The sequence below is a fragment of the Corvus moneduloides genome, chromosome 1, assembly GCF_009650955.1.
Source record: "Corvus moneduloides isolate bCorMon1 chromosome 1, bCorMon1.pri, whole genome shotgun sequence".
In the NCBI taxonomy this organism is placed as follows: domain Eukaryota; kingdom Metazoa; phylum Chordata; class Aves; order Passeriformes; family Corvidae; genus Corvus; species Corvus moneduloides.
The window spans coordinates 165,441,314-165,461,399 of NC_045476.1; the positions used below are offsets into that span (position 1 = coordinate 165,441,314).

The 20,086-nt window shown below is 52.3% G+C and overlaps 5 protein-coding genes across 10 annotated transcripts; 1 reads left to right on the forward strand and 4 right to left on the reverse strand.

Annotated features, from left to right (window-relative positions):
* Nucleotides 1-1,204: 1,204 nt before the first annotated feature.
* On the reverse strand, nt 1,205-18,028 carry LOC116435663 (feather beta keratin-like). 4 transcript variants are annotated; one of them, XM_032092160.1, is made up of 2 exons: nt 17,929-18,028; nt 1,205-1,736 (listed from the first exon to the last, which is right to left on the reverse strand). In XM_032092160.1, the coding sequence occupies exons 1-2, from the start codon at nt 18,011-18,013 to the stop codon at nt 1,381-1,383; spliced, it is 441 nt and encodes a 146-aa protein (XP_031948051.1). In that variant the 5' UTR covers nt 18,014-18,028; the 3' UTR covers nt 1,205-1,380. The 4 variants fall into 4 exon arrangements, with proteins under 4 accessions (XP_031948051.1, XP_031948068.1, XP_031948078.1 ...); XM_032092177.1 differs by lacking the exon at nt 17,929-18,028 and adding an exon at nt 13,134-13,176; XM_032092187.1 differs by lacking the exon at nt 17,929-18,028 and adding an exon at nt 9,982-10,015.
* Nucleotides 2,869-3,630, forward strand: LOC116435875 (feather beta keratin-like). Its single transcript, XM_032092532.1, has 2 exons — nt 2,869-2,904; nt 3,099-3,630. The coding sequence occupies exon 2, from the start codon at nt 3,119-3,121 to the stop codon at nt 3,431-3,433; it is 315 nt and encodes a 104-aa protein (XP_031948423.1). The 5' UTR covers nt 2,869-2,904; nt 3,099-3,118; the 3' UTR covers nt 3,434-3,630.
* LOC116435814 (feather beta keratin-like) lies at nt 5,566-6,386 on the reverse strand. Its single transcript, XM_032092398.1, has one exon. The coding sequence runs from the start codon at nt 6,369-6,371 to the stop codon at nt 6,036-6,038; it is 336 nt and encodes a 111-aa protein (XP_031948289.1). The 5' UTR covers nt 6,372-6,386; the 3' UTR covers nt 5,566-6,035.
* LOC116435777 (feather beta keratin-like) lies at nt 9,269-15,862 on the reverse strand. 3 transcript variants are annotated; one of them, XM_032092353.1, is made up of 2 exons: nt 15,635-15,654; nt 9,269-9,787 (listed from the first exon to the last, which is right to left on the reverse strand). In XM_032092353.1, the coding sequence occupies exon 2, from the start codon at nt 9,765-9,767 to the stop codon at nt 9,444-9,446; it is 324 nt and encodes a 107-aa protein (XP_031948244.1). In that variant the 5' UTR covers nt 9,768-9,787; nt 15,635-15,654; the 3' UTR covers nt 9,269-9,443. The 3 variants fall into 3 exon arrangements, with proteins under 3 accessions (XP_031948244.1, XP_031948236.1, XP_031948252.1); XM_032092345.1 differs by lacking the exon at nt 9,269-9,787 and adding an exon at nt 12,437-12,937 and having other exon boundaries at nt 15,635-15,677; XM_032092361.1 differs by lacking the exon at nt 9,269-9,787 and adding an exon at nt 15,097-15,440 and having other exon boundaries at nt 15,635-15,862.
* On the reverse strand, nt 17,251-17,751 carry LOC116435897 (feather beta keratin-like). Its single transcript, XM_032092554.1, has one exon. The coding sequence runs from the start codon at nt 17,733-17,735 to the stop codon at nt 17,421-17,423; it is 315 nt and encodes a 104-aa protein (XP_031948445.1). The 5' UTR covers nt 17,736-17,751; the 3' UTR covers nt 17,251-17,420.
* Nucleotides 18,029-20,086: the final 2,058 nt, after the last annotated feature.

The following is a 20,086-nucleotide window of genomic DNA, read 5'->3' on the forward strand; positions in this document are numbered from 1 at the left end:
AAAGGTCTGAAGGGCTGGACCCGGAGGCTTGTGGTCAGTGTCCCGAAGTCCGGATGGAAGCCAGGCTCCAGTGCTGTAGCCCAGGAGTTGGATCCACTGGGCCAACACTGAAAACCTGACAGGTGCTGGACATCCGATGGCGTTCTGTAAGGGCAGCTGCCAAGTGCTTTTTCTTGGGAGGAGTCTTCCTGGGTAGGAAGGAATGTCTAGGTTTCTGCTGGAACAATAGTTTTATTTTGAGAAAAAGCCTTTGTGGTTCTGGTTGAGAAGGAAAGGACTAGGAGGTGTCCCTGTGTGGGAAAAGGGACCCCATATATCCAGGGTAGTATTGGGAAAAGTGTTATGACCAAGCAGGGAGAAGTGGCTTATGCGGTCTGCTCAGCACTGCTGAGGTCCCATGGGAGGTGTTGTGGGCAGTTCTGGGCTCCTCAGGGTGAAAATGAAGTAGATGTAGTGAATCCAGACCATCTCAGGACAACAAGACTCCAAAGGGGCTGGAGAATCTTTCATAGAGGGGAGGCTGAGAAAGCTGGGACTCCCAGGAGATGAGGGTGGATGGGGGCGTGTCATCAGTGTGTGCAAATCCCTGATGGCAGGGAATGAAGTGAAGGAGCCCGGCTGTTCTCAGCAGTGCACACTTGCAGGACAAGAGGCCTTGGGGGCAAGTGAGAACAGATGGAATTCCCTGGGCAAAGAAGGCAAGAATCTTTCACTGTGGTGGTGGCGGCCACAGAGTGAAAGAGTTGGTGGTGGTGGAGTCGCTGTCCTGGGAGAGCCAAACCTGAACTGTCCATGGTTCTGGAATTCCTGCTCTTGCTTGAGCAGGGCAGTTGAAGCACTTGCACTCCAGAGTTTCTGCCCAAGCAGAAGATTTTGTGACTCTTTTTGCTGGAAGGGTTCAAGAGTACTGGTGGGAAGAGAGTTTATCAAGTGTGTGCTGGCATGGGAAGATTTACCAGAGCTGTACCCAGGAGAGCATTAACGTGTCCAAGGCTTTGGTGTATCAGGTAAGGTGAGTGTGACATGTTCTGGAGGGTGTCCCCTCCTCTGCTTCCCGTGCCAGACTTTGTTATTACTTCTTTTTACATATTTGTGAGGAAAGGTGTTGTTCGTCTGTTCCATGTACCCCAATGTCCTGTTGAGCTGTGGAATGTGCTGGGTAAGGATGTGAGGCCATGGGAATAAAAAAACAAAAGGAGGAGTCTCAGGCTTTGATGCAGAAAAACTTTACTGAGGCAAAGGAATGAAGAGGCAGGAGAAAAAAGTGGAAGGAATACAATGTGAGGTGCAAGTAGGGCAACCATCAACCAAGGTGCTTTGCTTGCAGGAGCTGTTGCCAGAGCCCTGAGCTGGTGATGTCAGAGGTGGTGCTGAGGGCCCTTAGCAGATGTAGCCACCCCTTCTGCCATAGCAGCCCAGGCCTCCCAGCCCATAGCCAAATCCACGGCCATAGCCAAGGCCATAGCCAAAGCCACCAAATCCACCAGAGATGGGCTGTCCCTGGGCACTGAGTTCATTACCAACAGCAGCCGAGGAGGTGGATCCGACGGCGGTGTTCTGGGGGAAGGAGGTCATGATGGGTCCTGGCAGGGTGATCAGCACGGGGGAAGGGTTGATGACAACGTGGGAGTCCTGGCATTGCAGGGCACAGGGCTCGTTGCAGCTGTTGGCCAGCGGGGTGGGTCCACAGGGGCGGCAGAGGTCGTAGCAGGCCATGGGTGTGGTGTGGAGGGTCCCTGGAAGAGAGAGGGGAGTGAGGCAGGGCAGGGTGTGGGGTGCAAGGGGCAGTGATGCGGGAGGGATGTGGGGAGTGTGGAGTCTGTTGTGGGGCTATGGGGAGGCATGAGGGCTGCTGTGGCTGGGGCCGAGTGTGCTGGCAGAGAGGGGCCAGGGGTGCAGGAGCAGGAGGGTCAGGGGCTTGGGACTCACCTTGCTGTCAGCAGGAGCTGGAGGAGAAGGCGTGAGGAGAAGTGTGTGAGAAAGAGAGGCACTGGGCCGGCTTTTATGCTGGTCATGGAGGGGCGGGACAGCCATGTTCATGGCTTTGGGGCGTTTTGCAGGCAGCAGCTCTTGGCTGGCCCAGCCTGGTGAGTCATGATTTGGGGAGTGTTTTCCTCCCTGCAATTCTGCAATTCCCTTGAGTCCTTGTCCATCTGACCTTGGCCGCAGATTTTAATTCAGAGAAATAGACCTCTGAATGAGGTCAAGGAATACTCTTTACATGTCACAGTATACTGTCATGTAAATTTCAAAATACAAATAGACCATAACAGTGGAACAAGTTCAGCCTGAACAGCCTGTCGTTTTCCAGATCTTCTCTCTTGATCCCATTCAAGACACAAGGTCATGAGCTCTCTTTCCTCTATCCGGAACTGCTCCCAGGTACCGTGACCTTTCCAAACTCTTCCAGAGTGACCTCCCCAGGACATCAACACCTCCCTTGGCATTCCTGGGTGCAATGCAATGACTGATGGTCATCCATTGGCACGGAAGAGGAGCCCAGTCATCACAAGGCACCTACAAACCACAGCACATGAGTGCCACAAAATGACCTCACTGATGACATTGTACCTTTTTTGGGTGCTGGTTGTTGATTCAGCCCTTCCTGACATACACTGAACAATCAAATCCCTGTCAATTACCAGCTCCCAATTAAAAGCTGCTGCCAAGGTCAGATGGACACAAACAGAAGAGCAGGACATGGAATTGCAGAATTCACGAAGGAGAACACTCCCCACCTCATGACTCACGATCCTGGGCCAAGAAAGAGCTGCTGCCTGCAAAATGCCCCAAGGCAATGAACAAGGCTATCCCGCCCATCCACAACCAGCGTAAAATGCTGCCCAGTGCCTCTCTCCCTCAGACGCCTCTCCTCAAGCCTTCTGCTCCTGTGCTGAAGAGAAGGTGAGTCTCAAGCCTCTGACCCTCCTGCTCCTGCCCTCCTGGACCCTCTCTTCCAGCACACTCAGCCCCAGCCTCAGCAGCCCTCACGCCTCCACACAGCCCCACAACAGCCTCCACACTCCCTCACCCTCCTGCATCACCGCCCCTCACACCCCCACACCCCTGACCTGCCTCATGTCCCCTCTCTCTTCCAGGGACCCTCCACGCCACACCCATGGCCTGCTACAACCGCTGCCAGCCCTGCGGACCCACCCCGCTGGCCAACAGCTGCAACGAGCCCTGTGCCCTGCAATGCCAGGACTCCCGTGTTGTCATCCAGCCTTCCACAGTGCTGGTTACCCTGCCAGGACCCATCATGACCTCCTTCCCCCAGAACACCGCCGTCGGATCCACCTCCTCGGCCGCTGTTGGCAGTGAGCTCAGTGTGCAGGGACAGCCCATCTCTGGTGGGTTTGGCTTCGGCCTTGGCTATGGCTATGGGCTGGGAGGCCTGGGCTGCTATGGCAGAAGGGGCGGCTACATCTGCTAAGGGCCCTCGGCACCACCCTTAACACCAACCACCCACTGTGGGGCTGGAAGGCATTGATGATCTGGCAAAACCTCTTGTAACCAAAGGACCTCGGCTGATGGCCACTCTACTTGCACCTCAGCCTGGCTCCCTTCCATTTGCTGCTCATGTCCTTTCCGTGATCTACCTCAATAAAGTTTTCCTGCATCATATCTTAAGCTGACTCCTTCCTTCTTCCCCAAAGACTCTTCTAATCTCACTCAGCAATAAGCCAGGATTGTAGAGTCCACTGGGGTGGGTGAGAAAGTGCACCAATACCTCTTTTAGGAAATGTTTCCCCATTCTACTACCAACTGGCACAATTTGCTCTTCCAGTGCATCATCACACAAAGCCTTCAGCTACTGAATCACAGGCCTGGATACACTAATGCAGGTCTATCCCTGCCTCTGATACAAGCCCGTCTGGGTGGCGTGTTTACTTTTCTGGACACCAACAGCTCCATGTTCTTGTGTGGAGAACAGGGATGAGTGGTGACCCACAGACTCATCCTGGAACCAGTATAACTTCCTGACTCTCATCATCTTCCAGGTCCATCTACAGATCCACTCAAGCAGGTTCCATATCTTCCTTGTCTTTGGGGGTTCAGAGTTCAACACAGAACTCTGGTCTTAGTATAAGAGACGAGATGGTGAGGTTCCCCCTCTCTCTTGTCCTGCTCACACTGTGGGGATGAACCCAGGACATGGAGGGTTTCTGGTTGGCGAGCACACATGGCTGGGACACATCCAGTTCTTCATCTACCAACACTCCAAGTGCTCCTCCTTGGGGCTGCTCTCAATGCCCTCACATCACCCTGCCTGCATCCTGCATATTTGTGATTTCTCCAATCCAGTTGCAGGAGATTCTGCCCCTCTGCTACTCGCTGGTTATACTGGTGAACTCTGTTCATCTCTGAGTTACTGGAAATAAGGAGGAGAAGACTCTGCTGGAGAAGATCAAGAGTACAGCCTTGAGGATGATGCGGGGCTGAACGTTTGGGATAGCCTTGGCCCATCACATTGGGACGTTTTCCAGGCAGAAGCTGTTGCCTTGCACAGCCTGGTGAGTCGTGAGGTTGGGAGGGGAGTGTTTTGCTTCCCACAGCTCTGAAATTCCATGTCATGCTCTAGAGGCAGTGTCCATCTGACCTTGGCAACAGATTGGTGAGTTGGTATTGGTTCCAGCATGGGTGGATGAGGGAAGAGGGACCAGTATCATGTAGCTGGACTTGTGCAAACCTTTTGTTCCTGTTGCAGACAACATCCTTGTCTGTAACCTGGAGAGATGTGGACTTGATGGTTGGACTTGGTGGTGGATAAGAAATGGGCAGGATGGTCTCACTCAAAGAGTTGTGGTCAATGTCTCCATGCCCCTGTGTGAAGAACAGGGATGAATGGTGACCCACAGACTCATGCTGGAACCATTATAACTTCCCATCTTTTCCAGGGACATGGAGAGTGGGTTTGAGTGCCCCCTTGGCAAGCTTGGGGTGACACCAAGGTGAGTGGTGAGGTTGATGGTCTGAGGCAAAGGATGGCATCCAGAGGGTTCTGGATGGGCTGGGTAGAGGGGCTGGTGTGAAGCTCATGAAGGTCAACAGGACAAAGTGCAAGATCCTGCATCTGGATCAGAGCAATCTCAGTAATGGATATTGGCTTGGTGATGAGTTGATTGAGAGTATGCCCGCAGAGAAGGACTTGGGATGTTGTTGGATGAAGAACTGGATGTGACCCAGCCATGTGAATGTGCTGAAGAAAAATCTCCCATGTCCCGGGCTTATCCCCACAGCAAGGGCAAGAGGTGAGGGGGTGATTCTGACCCTCTACTCTGCTCTGGTGAGACTGGAGTTGTGCTTTCAATTCTGGGACCTGAAAATAAGGATGCTATGGACCTACTTGAGCTGATGTGGAGATCGTCATGGAAGAGGATGTGGGGCTGGAGTAAATGGTGTCCAGCCAGTGTGAACACACCGCCCAGGAGGGGCTTGTATCAGCAGTAGGGATGGACCTGCATTAGTGTAGCCAGACCTGGTATCAAGAAAGTGAAGAGTTTATGGGATAAACCAGAAGAGTAAAGTGTGCCAGTGTGTGCCCGTGAGGGAAGAGGAGACATCTCAGGCTGTGAGACAAGAGAATTTTATTGAGGCGAAAGAACAGTGAAAGGTCATGAGCATCCACTAGAAAGGAGCTGGTCTGAGGTGCAGGTAGGGCAATCATCAGCCAAGGTCCTCTGCTTGCAGTAGGTTTGGCCAGAGCATCAATGGCTTCTTGCCCCACACTGGGAGCAGCCCATTGGAGGTGGCCAATGGTCTCTGGCTTGGGAGAAGGGGTTTGCAGCAGAGGGGACTGGACAGAGCCAAAGGGGCGATGCAGAGCAGGGAGTGGGAGAAGAGGAGGAGGCAGATGGGCCATGCTTGCAGGCAGCCTGGGCCGGCCCTTTGGCTGCTGCCTTGCTTGGTGTCCTGAGGGCAGGAGCTGGAAGCTCTGAGCTAGTTTGAGAGGCTTGGCTCAGAGAGGCGTTCTCAATGCCTGAGATGTGTTCCAGGGAGTGGGTGGTTGGTGTCAGGGGTGCTGCCGAGGGTCCTTAGCAGATGTAGCCACCCCTTCTGCCATAGCAGCCCAGGCCTCCCAGCCCATAGCCAAATCCACGGCCATAGCCAAAGCCATAGCCAAAGCCACCAAATCCACCAGAGATGGGCTGTCCCTGGGCACTGAGTTCACTGCCAACAGCAGCCGAGGAGGTGGATCCGACGGCGGTGTTCTGGGGGAAGGAGGTCATGATGGGTCCTGGCAGGGTGACCAGCACAGGGGAAGGGTTGATGACAACGTGGGAGTCCTGGCATTGCAGGGCACAGGGCTCGTTGCAGCTGTTGGCCAGCGAGGTGGGTCCGCAGGGCTGGCAGAGGTCATAGCAGGCCATGGGTGTGGTGTGGAGGGTCCCTGGAAGAGAGAGGGGTGTGTGGCAGGGCAGGGAGGTGTGGGAGTGCGAGGGGCAGTGATGCAGGAGGGTGAGGGAGTGTGAAGGCTGTTGTGGGGCTGTGTGGAGGTGTGAGGGCTGCTGAGGCTGGGGCCTGAGTGTCCTGGCAGAGAGGGCCAGGGGGCCTGGAGCAGGAGGGTCAGGGGCTTGAAGGTCACCTAGTTGTCAGTAGGAGCAGACGGAGAAGGTGTGGGGAGTGTGTGAGGGAGAGAGGCTCTGGGCCGGCTTTTATGCTGGTTGTGGAGGGGCGGGACAGCCTTGTCCCATGGCCTTGGGGCATTTTGCAGGCAGCAGCTTTTGCCTGTCCCAGCCTGGTGAGTGATGATGTTGGGAGTGTTTTCCTTCTCGCAACTCTTCAGTGTCATGTCCTGCTCTTGAAGCTGTGTCCATCTGACCTTGATGGCAACTTTAATGTGTGAGTTTCAGTGACCAAACCTGATGATGATGATGTTTTTCAAGGAGCGTTTGAAGTCATGATGAAAGCTTTGTAGAGATGAGATGTCATCAGTGAGATCGCCCTGTGTGCTGTGGTTTGTTGCTGTCTTGTGAAGAGGTGCCTCATTTCCCCAGAGCCACATCAGGCTGGTCTGGGCTTTGCAGCTCTTCTGGGGGTGTGGGCTGTCCCCTTCCATTTCATTCTCTCCCTCCTTTCCATGTTTCCAACTTTCCAAACCTGTCTATATGCCAGGCTTTTCCCACAGGTATCATGGTGTCCCGCAGTGGTAGGGAGGCGAAGAGAGATCCAACAGGCAGGAGTTGTGCAGCAAGATTGATTTATTTAACTATTTTACAACTCTTTTATAGACTTTTTTCTTCATAATCCAATTGGCCAAAGGATCAGCCATCCCTTGGGGTGATTGGCTAAATTCCTAAAACATCCGTTGTCAAAGTATTTTTCTACTGTACTATAAACAAGGCTTTGCAAGGCCGCAGGTGTTCCTATTCTATAGAAGTCTACAAATATCTTCTGTGAGAGAGAAAAGTATCTCACGGGACTGGAAAGAAGCGGGAAAAAATCTTGCTAGCAACAATATTTGTATCCACACACTGGAGATGGGCAGGCAATCCCATTTAGGCATTTTGGGAAGCCTCCCATGCTCCCCAAAGTCTTGTGCTTGTTCATGGCAGCCAGTGAAGGATAAGAAGAAGAAGACATGTGAGGAGCAGTTGAAGGAACTGGATATGTTAAATTTTCAGAAAAAGAGAGTAACCTTGTAACTCTTTCAAGGTACCTGAATGGAAATCATCAGTTTTGCCTGGCCCAGCCTTGCGATTCATGAGGTGAGGAATGTTTTCCTTCTAGCAACTGTACAACTCCATATCCTGCCCTTGAGTCGGTGTCCATCTGACCTTGGTGGCAGCGTTAAAGTGAGAGTTGGTGTTTGGGAAGGTTTTCATTGAAGATGGGCATCAGAGAAACCAGAATAAACAACAAAAGCTTAGGAAAAATATGGGTGTCATCAGTGAGGTCACCCTTTGACACCTGTGTGATTTAGTTTGTGGGTGTGCTGTGAAGAGGGGCCCTCTTCACCCTGCCAGGCGTGTCTGGCCTTTGCGGCTGTGCCAGACATTAGGACCTGCCCGTTCCAGTACTTTTACTCCCTCCCACCTCGTTCATGGCTTTCCAGAGACCTTGTTCCTGCAGACAAGGATGGGACAATTTTTTTCTTCTGCAAAGCACTGCCAAGAGCAGGTCAGAGAAGAAGATAATGAGAAGTTAGCATGAATTTTGGAAGGCAAAATCCTGTATTAGTGACCTCTGTGTTACCTACAGAGAAGAACAGCTAACTGTGGATGATGGGAGAGACATGGCTGGTGTTTACCTCCAGCTTTTACCAAGGGTTTTTACAGTGTCTCCTATGGCATCATCCCAGACTATCTCAGAATGTACAGGTCATGTAAGTGATCACTGAAGTCAACTGCTATGTTTATATAATGTGTAACGTTCTGGACCAAGAGCCTTGCGATCCGAAGTCCAGGTGCAGTCAAGTCTCAAGGGAAGTAGGTCAAGAGTCTTATCCATGGAGCCAACACTGATCAACATCCTCAATATTCAGGTGGGTGTGTGCAGGCACTTCTGGGCTCCCCAGGGGAGGAAGCCCATGGACTTATTGAAGCAAGACCGGTGCAAGACCACCAAGGTAAAGTAAGGGCTGGAGAATCTTTCACAGAGGATTGAGATACATGGGACTCCCAGGAGACAAGGCTGGACAGGGGGGCATCATCAGTGTGTGCAAATTCCTGTTTGCAGGGGATGAAGTTGAGGGAGCCTGGCTGATCTCAGCAATGCAACCATGAGGGAAAAGAGGGCAAGGGCAGAAAGTGAAAACAGATGGAATTCCATGGGCACAAAAGGCAAGAACTTTTCATTGTGAGGGTAGTCAGAGATGGGAAGAGGTGGTGGAGTGTCTGTCCTTGATGATCCAGACCTGAACTGTTCCTGGTCCTGGAAATCCTTGTCTTGCTTGAGGGTTCCCCAGGGTTCCTGTCCAAGTGGATGATGTTGTTTTTCTGTTTGCAGTGAGGGTTAGAGGGTCCTGCTGGGAGGAGACTTTGTCAAGTATGTGCTGCCATGGAGTGGCTTTGCCAGAGACATGCACAGGAGAGCATTGATGTGTCAAAGCCTTTGATGTATCAGGTGATGGGCTTGTGTCATGTTCTGGAAGGTCGTCCCACGCCTCCCTTACATCCCTTGCTGATCCTGGTTGGTACTGATGGTGACATCTTTACTAAGGAAGGTGTTTTGCCTCTCTGCCATCCACCCCAGTGGCCTGTTCATCCCTGCCATTGTGTTGGGTGAGGATATGAGACCACTGGAATTCAAAACCAGAGGAAGCATCTAAGGCTTTGATGCAACAGAGCTTTATTGAGGCAAAAAAAAAACTGAAGAGAAAGGAGAAAGAATTTGAAGGAAGTTGATCAGCGGTGCAGTCAGGGCAACCATCTCCTGCTTTACTTGTGGGAGCTGTTGCCAGAGCACCGAGCTGGTGGGGTCAGGAGTGGTGCCGAGAGCCCTTAGCAGATGTAGCCACCCCTTCTGCCGTAACAGCCCAGGCCTCCCAGCCCATAGCCATAGCCAAGGCCGTAGCCAAAGCCACCAAATCCACCAGAGATGGGCTGTCCCTGGGCACTGAGTTCACTGCCAACAGCAGCCGAGGAGGTGGATCCGACAGCGGTGTTCTGGGGGAAGGAGGTCATGATGGGTCCTGGCAGGGTGACCAGCACAGGGGAAGGGTTGATGACAACGTGGGAGTCCTGGCATTGCAGGGCACAGGGCTCGTTGCAGCTGTTGGCCAGCGGGGTGGGTCCGCAGGGTTGGCAGCGGTTGTAGCAGGCCATGGGTGTGGTGTGGAGGATCCCTGGAAGAGAGAGGGGAGTGAGGCAGGGCAGGGGTGTGGGGGTGTGAGGGGCGGTGATGCAGGAGGGTGAGGGAGTGTGGAGGCTGTTGTGGGGCTGTGGGGAGGTGTGAGGGCTGCTGAGGCTGGGGCCAAGAATGCTGGCAGAGAGGGGTCAGGGAGTGCAGGAGCAGGAGGGTCAGGGACTTGATGCTCACCTGTTGTCAGCAGGAGCAGAAGGAGAAGGTGTGAGGAGAAGTGTGTGAGGGAGAGAGGCTCTGGGCCGGCTTTTATGCTGGTTGTGGAGGGGCGGGACAGCCTTGTCCCATGGCCTTGGGGCATTTTGGAGGCTGCAGCTCTTGGCCTGCCAAGTCTGGTGAGTCATGAGGTGGGGAGTATTTTCCTTCCCCTCAATTTGGCAGTTTGATGTCCTGCTCTTGATGCCGTGTCCATATGACCTTCAGCTTTGAAATGAAAGTTTTTTATTTGGCAGGATTTGCATGGAAGATGCATGTCAGAGAATGCAGAATAGACAACAATAACTTAGCAGTGTCATCAGAGTGGCCATCCTGTTACTCTTGTGTGGTTTGGTTTGTGGGTGTGTTGTATGAATGGGCCTCATTCTATTGCATCCTTGTCCGACTGGTCTGGGCTTTGCAGCTCTGCCATGTGTGAGGAGTTGATCCTTCCATCATGGTCATTCCTCCCCACATCACCACCAGGTGGCCAGACCTGTCCTTCTGACCGGCCTTTCTCATTGTTTCTGCTCTGGCTTTGACACCCTGGTGTTTCTGGTATGACACGTTCAAGGAACAGCTGCTGAGGGATGTGGAGAACAAGACTTTTGAGTAGTGGTTGTATGATCTGTGGATTTTTAGATGCAGACAAAGCAGCCAGAGGAGAGATCTTCTCTCTCTCCACAGCTTTCTGAAAAGTTTTTTTGCGAGACTCTTGTTGCTCTTTTCTCCCTTTTAGCAAGTGATGGCACAAGTGAAAATGGCCTTGAGTTACTAAACCTTGAGTTTACGTGGTCATGGGCAGCCTTGTTGAGCACTTCCTGCTTGAGCAGGTTGGGTTGGATTCCACGATCTCCTACACAAACAGAGGGGGATGGGACAAGGGGAAATTTCTTCCCACTGCCGGAGGGTAGGGTTAGATGGGATACTGGGAGGAAATTCTTCCCTGTGTGGGGGATGAGGCCCTGGCACAGGTTGCCCAGAGAAGCTGTGACTGCCACGACCCCGGTAGTGTTTGAGGCTGGGTTGGCCAGGGCTTGGAGCAACCTGGGATAGTGGAAGAGGTCTTTGTCCACGGCAGGGGCTGGAATGAGAGAGTCCGCAAGGTCCTTTCCAAGCCAAACCATTCTACGATGAGTCTTTGGTCACGTCCAAGAGGTTCCTTGAGCACTAGTGATTCCCTTTGGTGTGATTGTGCTTCCTGGGATGGGCACAGAGTCCTGCTGAGGGAGAAAGTTCCTCACCAGGGAGCAGAATGAAGCCCTCACAATCCAATGAGAATGGTCAGTGATAGACTTGTCTGTGGCACTGAATGGATACACCCAAGGGCTCTGAGGGAGCTGGTGGAACTGCTCTCAAGCCACTTGCTATTCTTTGCCAGCAGTCCTGGCTGACTGGGGAGGTCCCAGTTGATGGAGGCTTGCAAATGGGATTCTCCCCTAGAAGAAAGGCCAGAAGAAGAGTCTGGGCAACTCCAGGCCTGTCAGTCTGAGGCCAGTGCTGCAGAAGCTGCTGGAGCAGATCATCTTGAGAGTATTTAATGGCCCCTGCAGGACAACCAGGTGATCAGGCCCAGCCAGCCTGAGTTTAGCAAAGTCAGATCCTTCTTGACCAACCTCATCACCTGAGGTGATGATGTGACCTCCTCAGTAAATGAGGGAATGGCTGTGGGTGATTTTTACTTGGAATGTAGTAAATACTTAAATCTCCAGGCTTGGGAAGGAGTGACTAGAAAGCTGCCCATGGGAAAAGGATCAGGGAGTGCTGGTCGACAGGTCGCTGCACATGGTCCAATGTGTCCCCATGGCCATGAAAACCAATAGCATCCTGGCTTTTATCACCTATAGTGGGGCCAGCAAGTCCATGGCAGTGACTGTCCCACTGTATTGGATACTGGTGAGGCCACACCCTGAATCGGAGGTCAGTTTTAGGCTCCTCAGAGCAAGAAAGATATTGAGGTGCTCGAGGATGTCCAAAGAACAAGGATGTTGGTGAAGAATCTACAGAACCATTTCTGTGAGGAGCAGCTGAGGGAAGGCTGGTTGCTTTGTCTGGGCACCAGGTCAGCTTGAACTAATTGATTCCCCCAGGTTCCTTGTGCACTCCTGGATTCCAGCGCTGGGATGTTCAGAGATTCCCGGTGGAGAGGAGTTGGACAAATGTTTGCTGCCATTGAGAGGTTGTGTTGGAGATATGGGCACAAGTGCATTGGTGTGTCCAAGGCTTTGGGAAAAGGAAGGGCTTGAGCTCTATTCTGGAAACCCAGTGGATGGTTCTGCTGTTGACAGATATCCCAGGAGAGGTCTTGTGGCCCCTTTTGCACCCACACTGATGGGCTGTTGGCTCCTGACTTTGTGCTAGGTGAAATTGCAAGAGCTCTGGTAGAACAAAGGAGGAGGAGACGTCTCAGGCTATGTTACAAGGATACTTTATTGAGGCAAAAGAAGTATAAGGCAGGAGAAACAAGTGGAAGGGAAATGGTGTGAGGTACAATAAGGGTGACCATCAGTCGAGGTGCTTTGCTTGCAGGAGCTGTTGCCACAGCACCGAGCTGGTGGTGTCAGGGCTGGTGCTGAGGGCCCTTAGCAGATGTAGCCGCCCCTTCTGCCATAGCAGCCCAGGCCTCCCAGCCCATAGCCAAATCCACGGCCATAGCCAAGGCCATAGCCAAAGCCACCAAATCCACCAGAGATGGGCTGTCCCTGGGCACTGAGTTCAGTGCCAACAGCAGCCGAGGAGGTGGATCCGACGGCGGTGTTCTGGGGGAAGGAGGTCATGATGGGTCCTGGCAGGGTGACCAGCACCGGGGAAGGGTTGGTGACGACGCTGGAGTCCTGGCACTGGCGGGCACAGGGCTCATTGCAGCTGTTGGCCAGCGGGGTGGGTCCGCAGGGCTGGCAGCGGTTGTAGCAGGCCATGGCTGTGGTGTGGAGGATCCCTGGAAGAGAGAGAGGATTGAGACAGGGCAGGGAGGTGTGGGGGTGCGAGGGACCATGGTGCTGGAGGGCCACGGGATTGTGGAGGCTGTTGTGGGGCTGTGGGGAGGTGTGAGGGCTGCTGAGGCTGGGATCGAGCATGCTGGAAGAGAGGGGTCAAGGGTGCAGGAGCAGGACTGTCAGGGACTTGAGACTCACCTTGTTGTCGGCAGGAGCAGGAGGAGAAGGTGTGAGGAGAAGTGTGTGAGGGAGACAGGCTCTGGGCCGGCTTTTATGCTGGTTGTGGAGGGGCGGGACAGCCTCAGCCAATGCCCTTGGGGCATTTTTCAGGCAGCAGCTTTTGCCTGGCCCAGACTGGCAAATCTTCAGGCAGGGAGTGTTTTCCTTCCCACATCTGTGCAGTTTGATGTCCTGCTCTTGAGACCGTGTCCGTCTGACCTTCGCGGCCGCTTTTAAGTGGGAGTATTAGAGAAATATTCTTTTGCTGAGGAGGCATGTCGGGGCAGTTTGAAGAAGCGACCCAAGCTTTGAAGGGGTGGGGTGTCATCGGTCACCCTCTGCCACTGGTTGTGGTTGCAATTAGAAGAGGGGCCTGTTTTCCTCACAGCCCTGTCAGGCTAGTCTGGGCTTTGCAGCTCTGCCAGGTATTGGGACCTGCCCTGCCAGTGCATTTTTTCCCTTTTCCTTTGTAAACACCTTTCCAGGGACCTTGTTCCTGCAGACAAGGATGGGACAATTATTTTCACCTGGAAAGCACTGTCAGTGCAGGTTGGACAAGAAGGTGAAAAGGAGCGGTTAGAGTTGATTTTGGAGGGCAAAATTGTATCTTAGTGACTTCTGTGTTACCTACAGAGAAGAAAATCTTATTGTTAATGATGCGAGAGCCATGGCCTCTGTTTACCTCCACCTCTTAGCATTGTCTTTGACACTGTCTCCTACTGCATCATTCCAAACTATCCAGCAATGTACAGGTGGTGTAAACGGTCAGTGAGGTGAACTGCTATTATTTATCAAATATTTAACAGGCCGGGCCAGGAGGCTTGTGATCCAAAGTCCAGATGAAATCAAGTCTCAAGTGATGCTGGCTCAAGGGTTGTGTTCCTGGAGCCAATGCTGTTCAGCCTCCTCAACAATAATGTGGGTTGGTGTGAGCACTTCTGGCCTACCCTGGGAAAGAAGCCCATGGATTTAGTGAAACAAGATCAGTTCTGGACCACATGGATAATGCAAGTGTTGGAGAGTCTTTCCTAGAGAGGCTGGGAGAGCTCTCAGGACTCTCAGGAGACAAGGATGGACAGGGGAATGTCATAAATGTGTGCAAATCTCTGATGGCAGGAAACAAAGTCAAGGCAGCCTGGCTGTTCTCAGCACATGTAAAGAAAAAGAGGGCAAGGGCATGAGTGAAAACAGGTGGCATTTCATGGGCAGAGCAGAGGATCCTTTTTCAGTGTGTGGGTGGTGACAAAGTGGAAGAGGTGGAGCAGTCTCTGTCCTGGGAGATCCATGCCCAATGGCCATGCTCCTGGACATCCTTCTCTGGGTAGGCCTGCTTAAACAGAGGGGATGGAAGCACTTGCACTCCTGAGTTTCTCTAAAAGTTGATGATGTCGTAACTGCTTTTTTGGAGGGTTTGAGAGTCCCTCTGGAAAGAGAGATTGTCAAGTGTGTGCTTGATGCCTTGAGAGGCCTCCTAGAAATAGAGACAAGACAGGAGTAAGGGAATTATGCACAGAGTGACTTTGCCAGAACACTGAGCAAGGCATTGTTATGTCAAAGCCTTTGTTGTAGCAAGTGATGGGCTTGTGACTTGTTCTGGAATTTCCCACCCCTGTGTTTCCCCCTGGCTTTCTGTGTTTGTATTGGAGGGGCCATCTTTGCTATGACAATTTTTGTGGTTCTTTTCCACCTTCCCTGAGAGTCTGTGCAGCCCTGGTTTGTGTAAAGTGAGATTGTGAGACTACTGGAAGAAAAAAAGGAGAGATCTGTTGTGTTGGGATGCAAGAGAACTTTATTAGGCAGAAGGAATGAAGAGACAGGAGCAGACAGTGGAAGGAATCTGGTGTGACATGCAAGTAGAGTGACCATCAGCTGAGATGCTTTCCTTGTGGGAGCTGTTGCCCGAGCACCAAGCTGGTGGTGTCAGCGGTGGTGCTGAGGGTCCTTAGCAGATGTAGCCACCCCTTCTGCAATAGCAGCCCAGGCCACCCAGCCCATAGCCAAATCCACGGCCATAGCCAAAGCCACCAAATCCACCAGAGATGGGCTGTCCCTGGGCACTGAGTTCACTGCCAACAGCAGCCGAGGAGGTGGATCCGATGGCGGTGTTCTGGGGGAAGGAGGTCATGATGGGTCCTGGCAGGGTGACCAGCACGGGGGAAGGGTTGATGACAATGTGGGAGTCCTGGCATTGCAGGGCACAGGGCTCGTTGCAGCTGTTGGCCAGCGGGGTGGGTCCACAGGGGCGGCAGCGGTTGTAGCAGGCCATGGCTGTGGTGTGGAGGGTCCCTGGAAGAGAGAGGGGAGTGAGGCAGGGCAGGGGTGTGGGGGTGTGAGGGGCGGTGATGCAGGAGGGTGAGGGAGTGTGGAGGCTGTTGTGGGGCTGTGGGGAGGTGTGAGGGCTGCTGAGGCTGGGGTCAAGCGTGCTGGCAGAGAGGAGCCAAGGCGTGCAGGAGGAGGAGGGTCAGAGACTTGATGCTCACCTGGTTGTCAGCAGGAGAAGGAGGAGAAGGTGTGAGGAGAAGTGTGTGAGGGAGAGAAGCGCTGGGCCGGTTTTTTATGCTGGTCCTAGAGAGATGGGACAGCCTTGTCCCCTGCTCTTGGGGCATTTTTTAGGCAGCAGCTCTTGGTTGGCTGAGTCTCGTAAGTCCTCAGTTTGGGAGCGTTTTCGTTCCCACAATTTGGCAGTGTCATGTCCTACTCTTGAAACATGTCCATCTGTCCTTGGAGGCAGCTTTAAAGTGAGAGTTGGACTCTGGGAGCTTTTGATTGTTCTGTGTGTGTCAGGGAGGGCTGAATAAACAACCAGAGCCCAGGAGATGTGCGATGTCTTCAGTGAGGTCATCTTGCGGCATTTGTGTGCTGTGGTTTGTGGGTGCCGTGTGAGGACTCAGCTCATCCCCTTTTGTCTTGAATGAGATCAAGAGAGAGGAACTGGAAAGCCAGGTACTGGTCAGGATGGATTTGTTTCATTTTTATGGTCCATTTGGATTTGTGAAAATTACATGACAATGAACCATTTCATTTTAAGTGTATTTCTTGACATCATTAAGAAATTCAAAAAACAAACAACTAATGGTGTCCGATTCCTTTTTTACCAAGGCTGGTCTGTGACTTCAATTCACTTATTCTGTATTCAAGCCATAAAGTTTCATATCTTATGAATGGAGCAGGAGTTGTCCCTGTACCATTGTGGGAAAAGGGACCCCCAGTCTCCAGATCAGGACTGGGGAGAAGTGTTGTGATGAGGCCATGGGAGGTGACTCTGGGTGTCTCCTGAACATTGGTGAGGTCCCACGTGAGGTGTTCTGAACAGTTCTGGGCTTGCCATGTGTAAATGAAGTAGATTTAGTGAAAGAAAAGCAGTTCAGGGCCAGTAAGATTCCAAAGGCTCTGGAGGATCATTCCTAGAGGAGAGACTGCGAGAGCTGAGGCTCCCAGGAGACACGGATCGACAAGGGGGTGTCATCAGTGTGTGCAAATTCCTGATGGCAGAGAATGAAGTCGAGGCAGCCCGGCAGTTCTTAGCAGTGCACATGTGGAGGACAAGAGGCCTTGGGCACAAGTGAAAACAGATGGAATTCCATGGGCAAGGCAGAAAAGCCTTTTTCAGTGTGAGTTTTGTCCCAGAGTAAAAGAAGGCGGTGGAGTCTGTCCTGGGAGATCCAACACTGAACTGTCCAAGGTCCTGGAAACCTGGCTTTAGCGGACTCTGATCAAGCAGAAGAGAATGAACCAATTGAACTCCAGAGTTCCTGCCTAAGTGGATGAGGTTCCTATTTTATTATTTGGGAAGGTTAGAGTGTCCTGCTGGGAAGAGAGATTTTCGAGTGTGTCCTGGCACAGAGACACTTTGAGAGAGCCATGAGCAAGAGAAATTTCTTGTGTCAAAGACTTTGGTACAGTAGGTGATGGGCTTGTGTCACCCCTCAATCCCTGCTTCCCATGCCAGTCTTGATTGTTACTCATGGTCTCATATTTTCTAAGAAAGGTGTTGAGCCCCCTTTCCATTCACCCCAATGGTTTGTTTATTTCTGGCATTGTGCTGGGTGAGGAGGTGAGACCATCGGAATTCAGAAAGATGAAGAGACAGCTCAGGTTTGATGCAGGAAATCTTTATTGAGGCAAACAATGGAAAAGACAAGAGAAACAAGTAGAAGGGATCTGGTGTGAGGTAGAAGTAGGGCGACCATCAGCCAAGGTGCTTTGCTTGCAGGAGCTTTTGCCAGAGCACCGAGCTGGTGGTGTCAGGGCTGGTACTGAGAGCCCTTAGCAGATGTAGCCACCCCTTCTGCCATAGCAGCCCAGGCCTCCCAGCCCATAGCCATAGCCAAGGCCAAAGCCAAAGCCACCAGAGATGGGCTGTCCCTGGGCACTGAGTTCACTGCCAACAGCAGCCGAGGAGGTGGATCCGACGGCGGTGTTCTGGGGGAAGGAGGTCATGATGGGTCCTGGCAGGGTGACCAGCACAGGGGAAGGGTTGATGACAACGCGGGAGTCCTGGCATTGCAGGGCACAGGGCTCGTTGCAGCTGTTGGCCAGCGGGGTGGGTCCGCAGGGTCGGCAGAGGTCATAGCAGGCCATGGGTGTGGTGTGGAGGATCCCTGGAAGAGAGAGGGGAGTGAGACAGGGCAGGGTCATGGGGGTTTGAGGGGGAGTGTGGAGTCTGTTGTGGGGCTGTGGGGAGGCGTGAGGGCTGCTGAGGCTGTGGCTGAGAGTGCTGGCAGAGAGGGGCCTGGGGGTGCAGGAGCAGGAGGATCAGGGGCTTGAGGCTCACCTGGTAGTCTGCACAGGAGATGCAGAAGGCGTGAGGAGAAGTGTGTGAGGGAGAGAGGCACTGAGCTGGCTTTTATGCTGGTCATGGAGGGGCGGGACAGCCTTGTCCCTTTGCCTTGGGGCATTTTGCAGGCCCCAGCTCTTGGCTGGCTCAGCCTGGTGAGTCATGAGGTGGGGAGTATTTTCCTTCCTGCAATTCTGCAATTCCATGTCCTCCCCCTGAGTCCATCTGACCTTGGTGGCACCTTTAAAGTGAGAGGTTGCCTTTGGGAGGATTGCATTGTTCAATGTGTGTCAGGGAGGACTGAATAAACAACCAGAGCCCCAGAGAATTGCGATGTCATCAGTGTGGTCATTTCGTGGCACTGGTGTGCTGTGGTTTGTGGTTGCCTTGTGATGACTGGGCTCCTCTTCTGTGCCAATGGATGTCCATCAGTCATTGTGTTGCACCCAGGAATGCTGAGGGAGCTGCTGATGTCTTGGGGAGGTCCCTCTGCAATTGCTTGGAAAGGTCACGGTGCCTGGGAGCAGTTCCTGAACGATGAAAGACAGTTCATCCCCTTGTGTCTTGAATGGGGTCAAGGGAGAGGATGTGGAAAAGTAGAAGCTGTTCAGGCTGTACTTGCTCCATTGTTATTGTCCATTTGGATTTCTCAACTTTGCATGACAAAGTACTCTGCCGAATAAGTATTTCCTGACCTCATTCAGAAATCAAGAAACAAACAATAAACCTGGCCTGATCCCTTTTTTTCCCGAGTTGTTCTGTGACATGACTTCACTTATTCCACATTCAAGCCACAAGGTATGACTTGTAAGTCTTAATATTTTGTTCCTGTTAGCAAAACCCAATAATTACTAACTCATGGTCAGCAAGCCCCTCTTTCCTTTTCTGTCATGACGTGGGTGTTTCTTTATGGAATTCTATGATTCCATGTCCTGCTCTTGACTCCTTTTCCTTCTATCTAATCTTGGCAGCTGCTTTTAAGGTGTGTGTTGGTATTTGGGAGGGTTTGCATGGAAGTTGAGTGTCAGGGAGGGCTGAATAAACAACCAAAGCATTGGAGAGGTGGGGTTGTCATGAGTGAGGTCACTGCATGACATTCATGTATTGTGGTTTGTGGATGTGTTTTTGTGCCGGTTTGGCCAAATTTAGAAATATATCCTCTGAGAGAAGGCAGGTCACCACCCCTCCCCCACCAGGTTCGGGAAAGAATAAATTTTCCGTGAAGGAAAGTGAAGGAGATGAAAACTATTTATTTTAACAAACACACGGGAAAAGGAAAATAATGCTAAATGATAAAATCTTTGACTGTGGAGAAAATACCTGGGAAAGTGTTAGAGTCCTCCCTTTGGTCTCCTCAGGGCTGGGGCCTGGCCCGGCGCCAGGCCCTCTGTGCTTGGTGGAAAGTCCTCCCGATGTGTTCTGATATTGAAGCAGTCCACAGAAAAAGGGAAAAAATCCAAAATTCCAGGGAAGGAAAGAAAGTTCAACTCTCAGTCTCCCTTTGGAGATAAAGAAGCTGAAACTGGCCAGAAGCTGACAGGGAAGCAGCAAACCGGGTGCCTCCTCCCTCCCCTGCCGCAGCTGAAAAAAAGTTGCTATCTCTGTGTGACCTTGAACAAGCTGCAAACTGCTTTGAAAAAGTTTTGCTCAGTTTTTCCTTCCTCCTCTAAGGCTCAGTTTAAAGGCATAGAAAGGTACAAGAATTAATTTCTGGGCATAGAGCAGCGATATGGGATACACATCATGAAGTCACCCTAAGACAGTTTTGAAGAGGAGATTCCCTCCCAGCCCTGTCAGGCTGCTCTGGGATTTGCAGCTGTACTGGAGGTGTTGCCTCTTCCCTCACATTTCATCCCTCGTCACATTGCTCCCACCTGCCCAAGCTTGGCACTAGACCTGACCTTTTCCGTAGACTGCTCTGTGGGTGTCTTGGTGCTCCTCTTGCTCTTAAGCTTTTGATATCCGGGCCCTTTTGGACCTTTACGGAGGCTGTGTGCCAACAGATGAGGCCACTTGTGATTGTCAGAAAGAGGATTTGGAGGTCGCCCAGGGTTTTTGGAGGAGAGCATTGCATGGTCCCCAACAAGCCAGGCAAGTCCAGGTTGTGCCAGTGCCCAGCGTAGTGGACTGAGAAAGGTCTGAAGGGCTGGACCCG

What these genes read in the sequence shown, in the direction of transcription:
- LOC116435814 (XM_032092398.1), bottom strand. Translation starts at nt 6,371, where the DNA reads ATGGCCTGCTATGACCTCTGCCAGCCCTGCGGACCCACCTCGCTGGCC.
- LOC116435897 (XM_032092554.1), bottom strand. Translation starts at nt 17,735, where the DNA reads ATGGCCTGCTATGACCTCTGCCGACCCTGCGGACCCACCCCGCTGGCC.
- LOC116435875 (XM_032092532.1), top strand. Translation starts at nt 3,119, where the DNA reads ATGGCCTGCTACAACCGCTGCCAGCCCTGCGGACCCACCCCGCTGGCC.
- LOC116435777 (XM_032092345.1), bottom strand. Translation starts at nt 12,917, where the DNA reads ATGGCCTGCTACAACCGCTGCCAGCCCTGCGGACCCACCCCGCTGGCC.
- LOC116435663 (XM_032092160.1), bottom strand. Translation starts at nt 18,013, where the DNA reads ATGACCAGCATAAAAGCCAGCTCAGTGCCTCTCTCCCTCACACACTTC. An exon ending in TCTCCTGTGCAGACTACCAG is followed by an intron (nt 1,737 to 17,928) that starts GTGAGCCTCAAG and finishes TCTCTCTTCCAG; the next exon opens with GGACCCTCCACACCACACCC.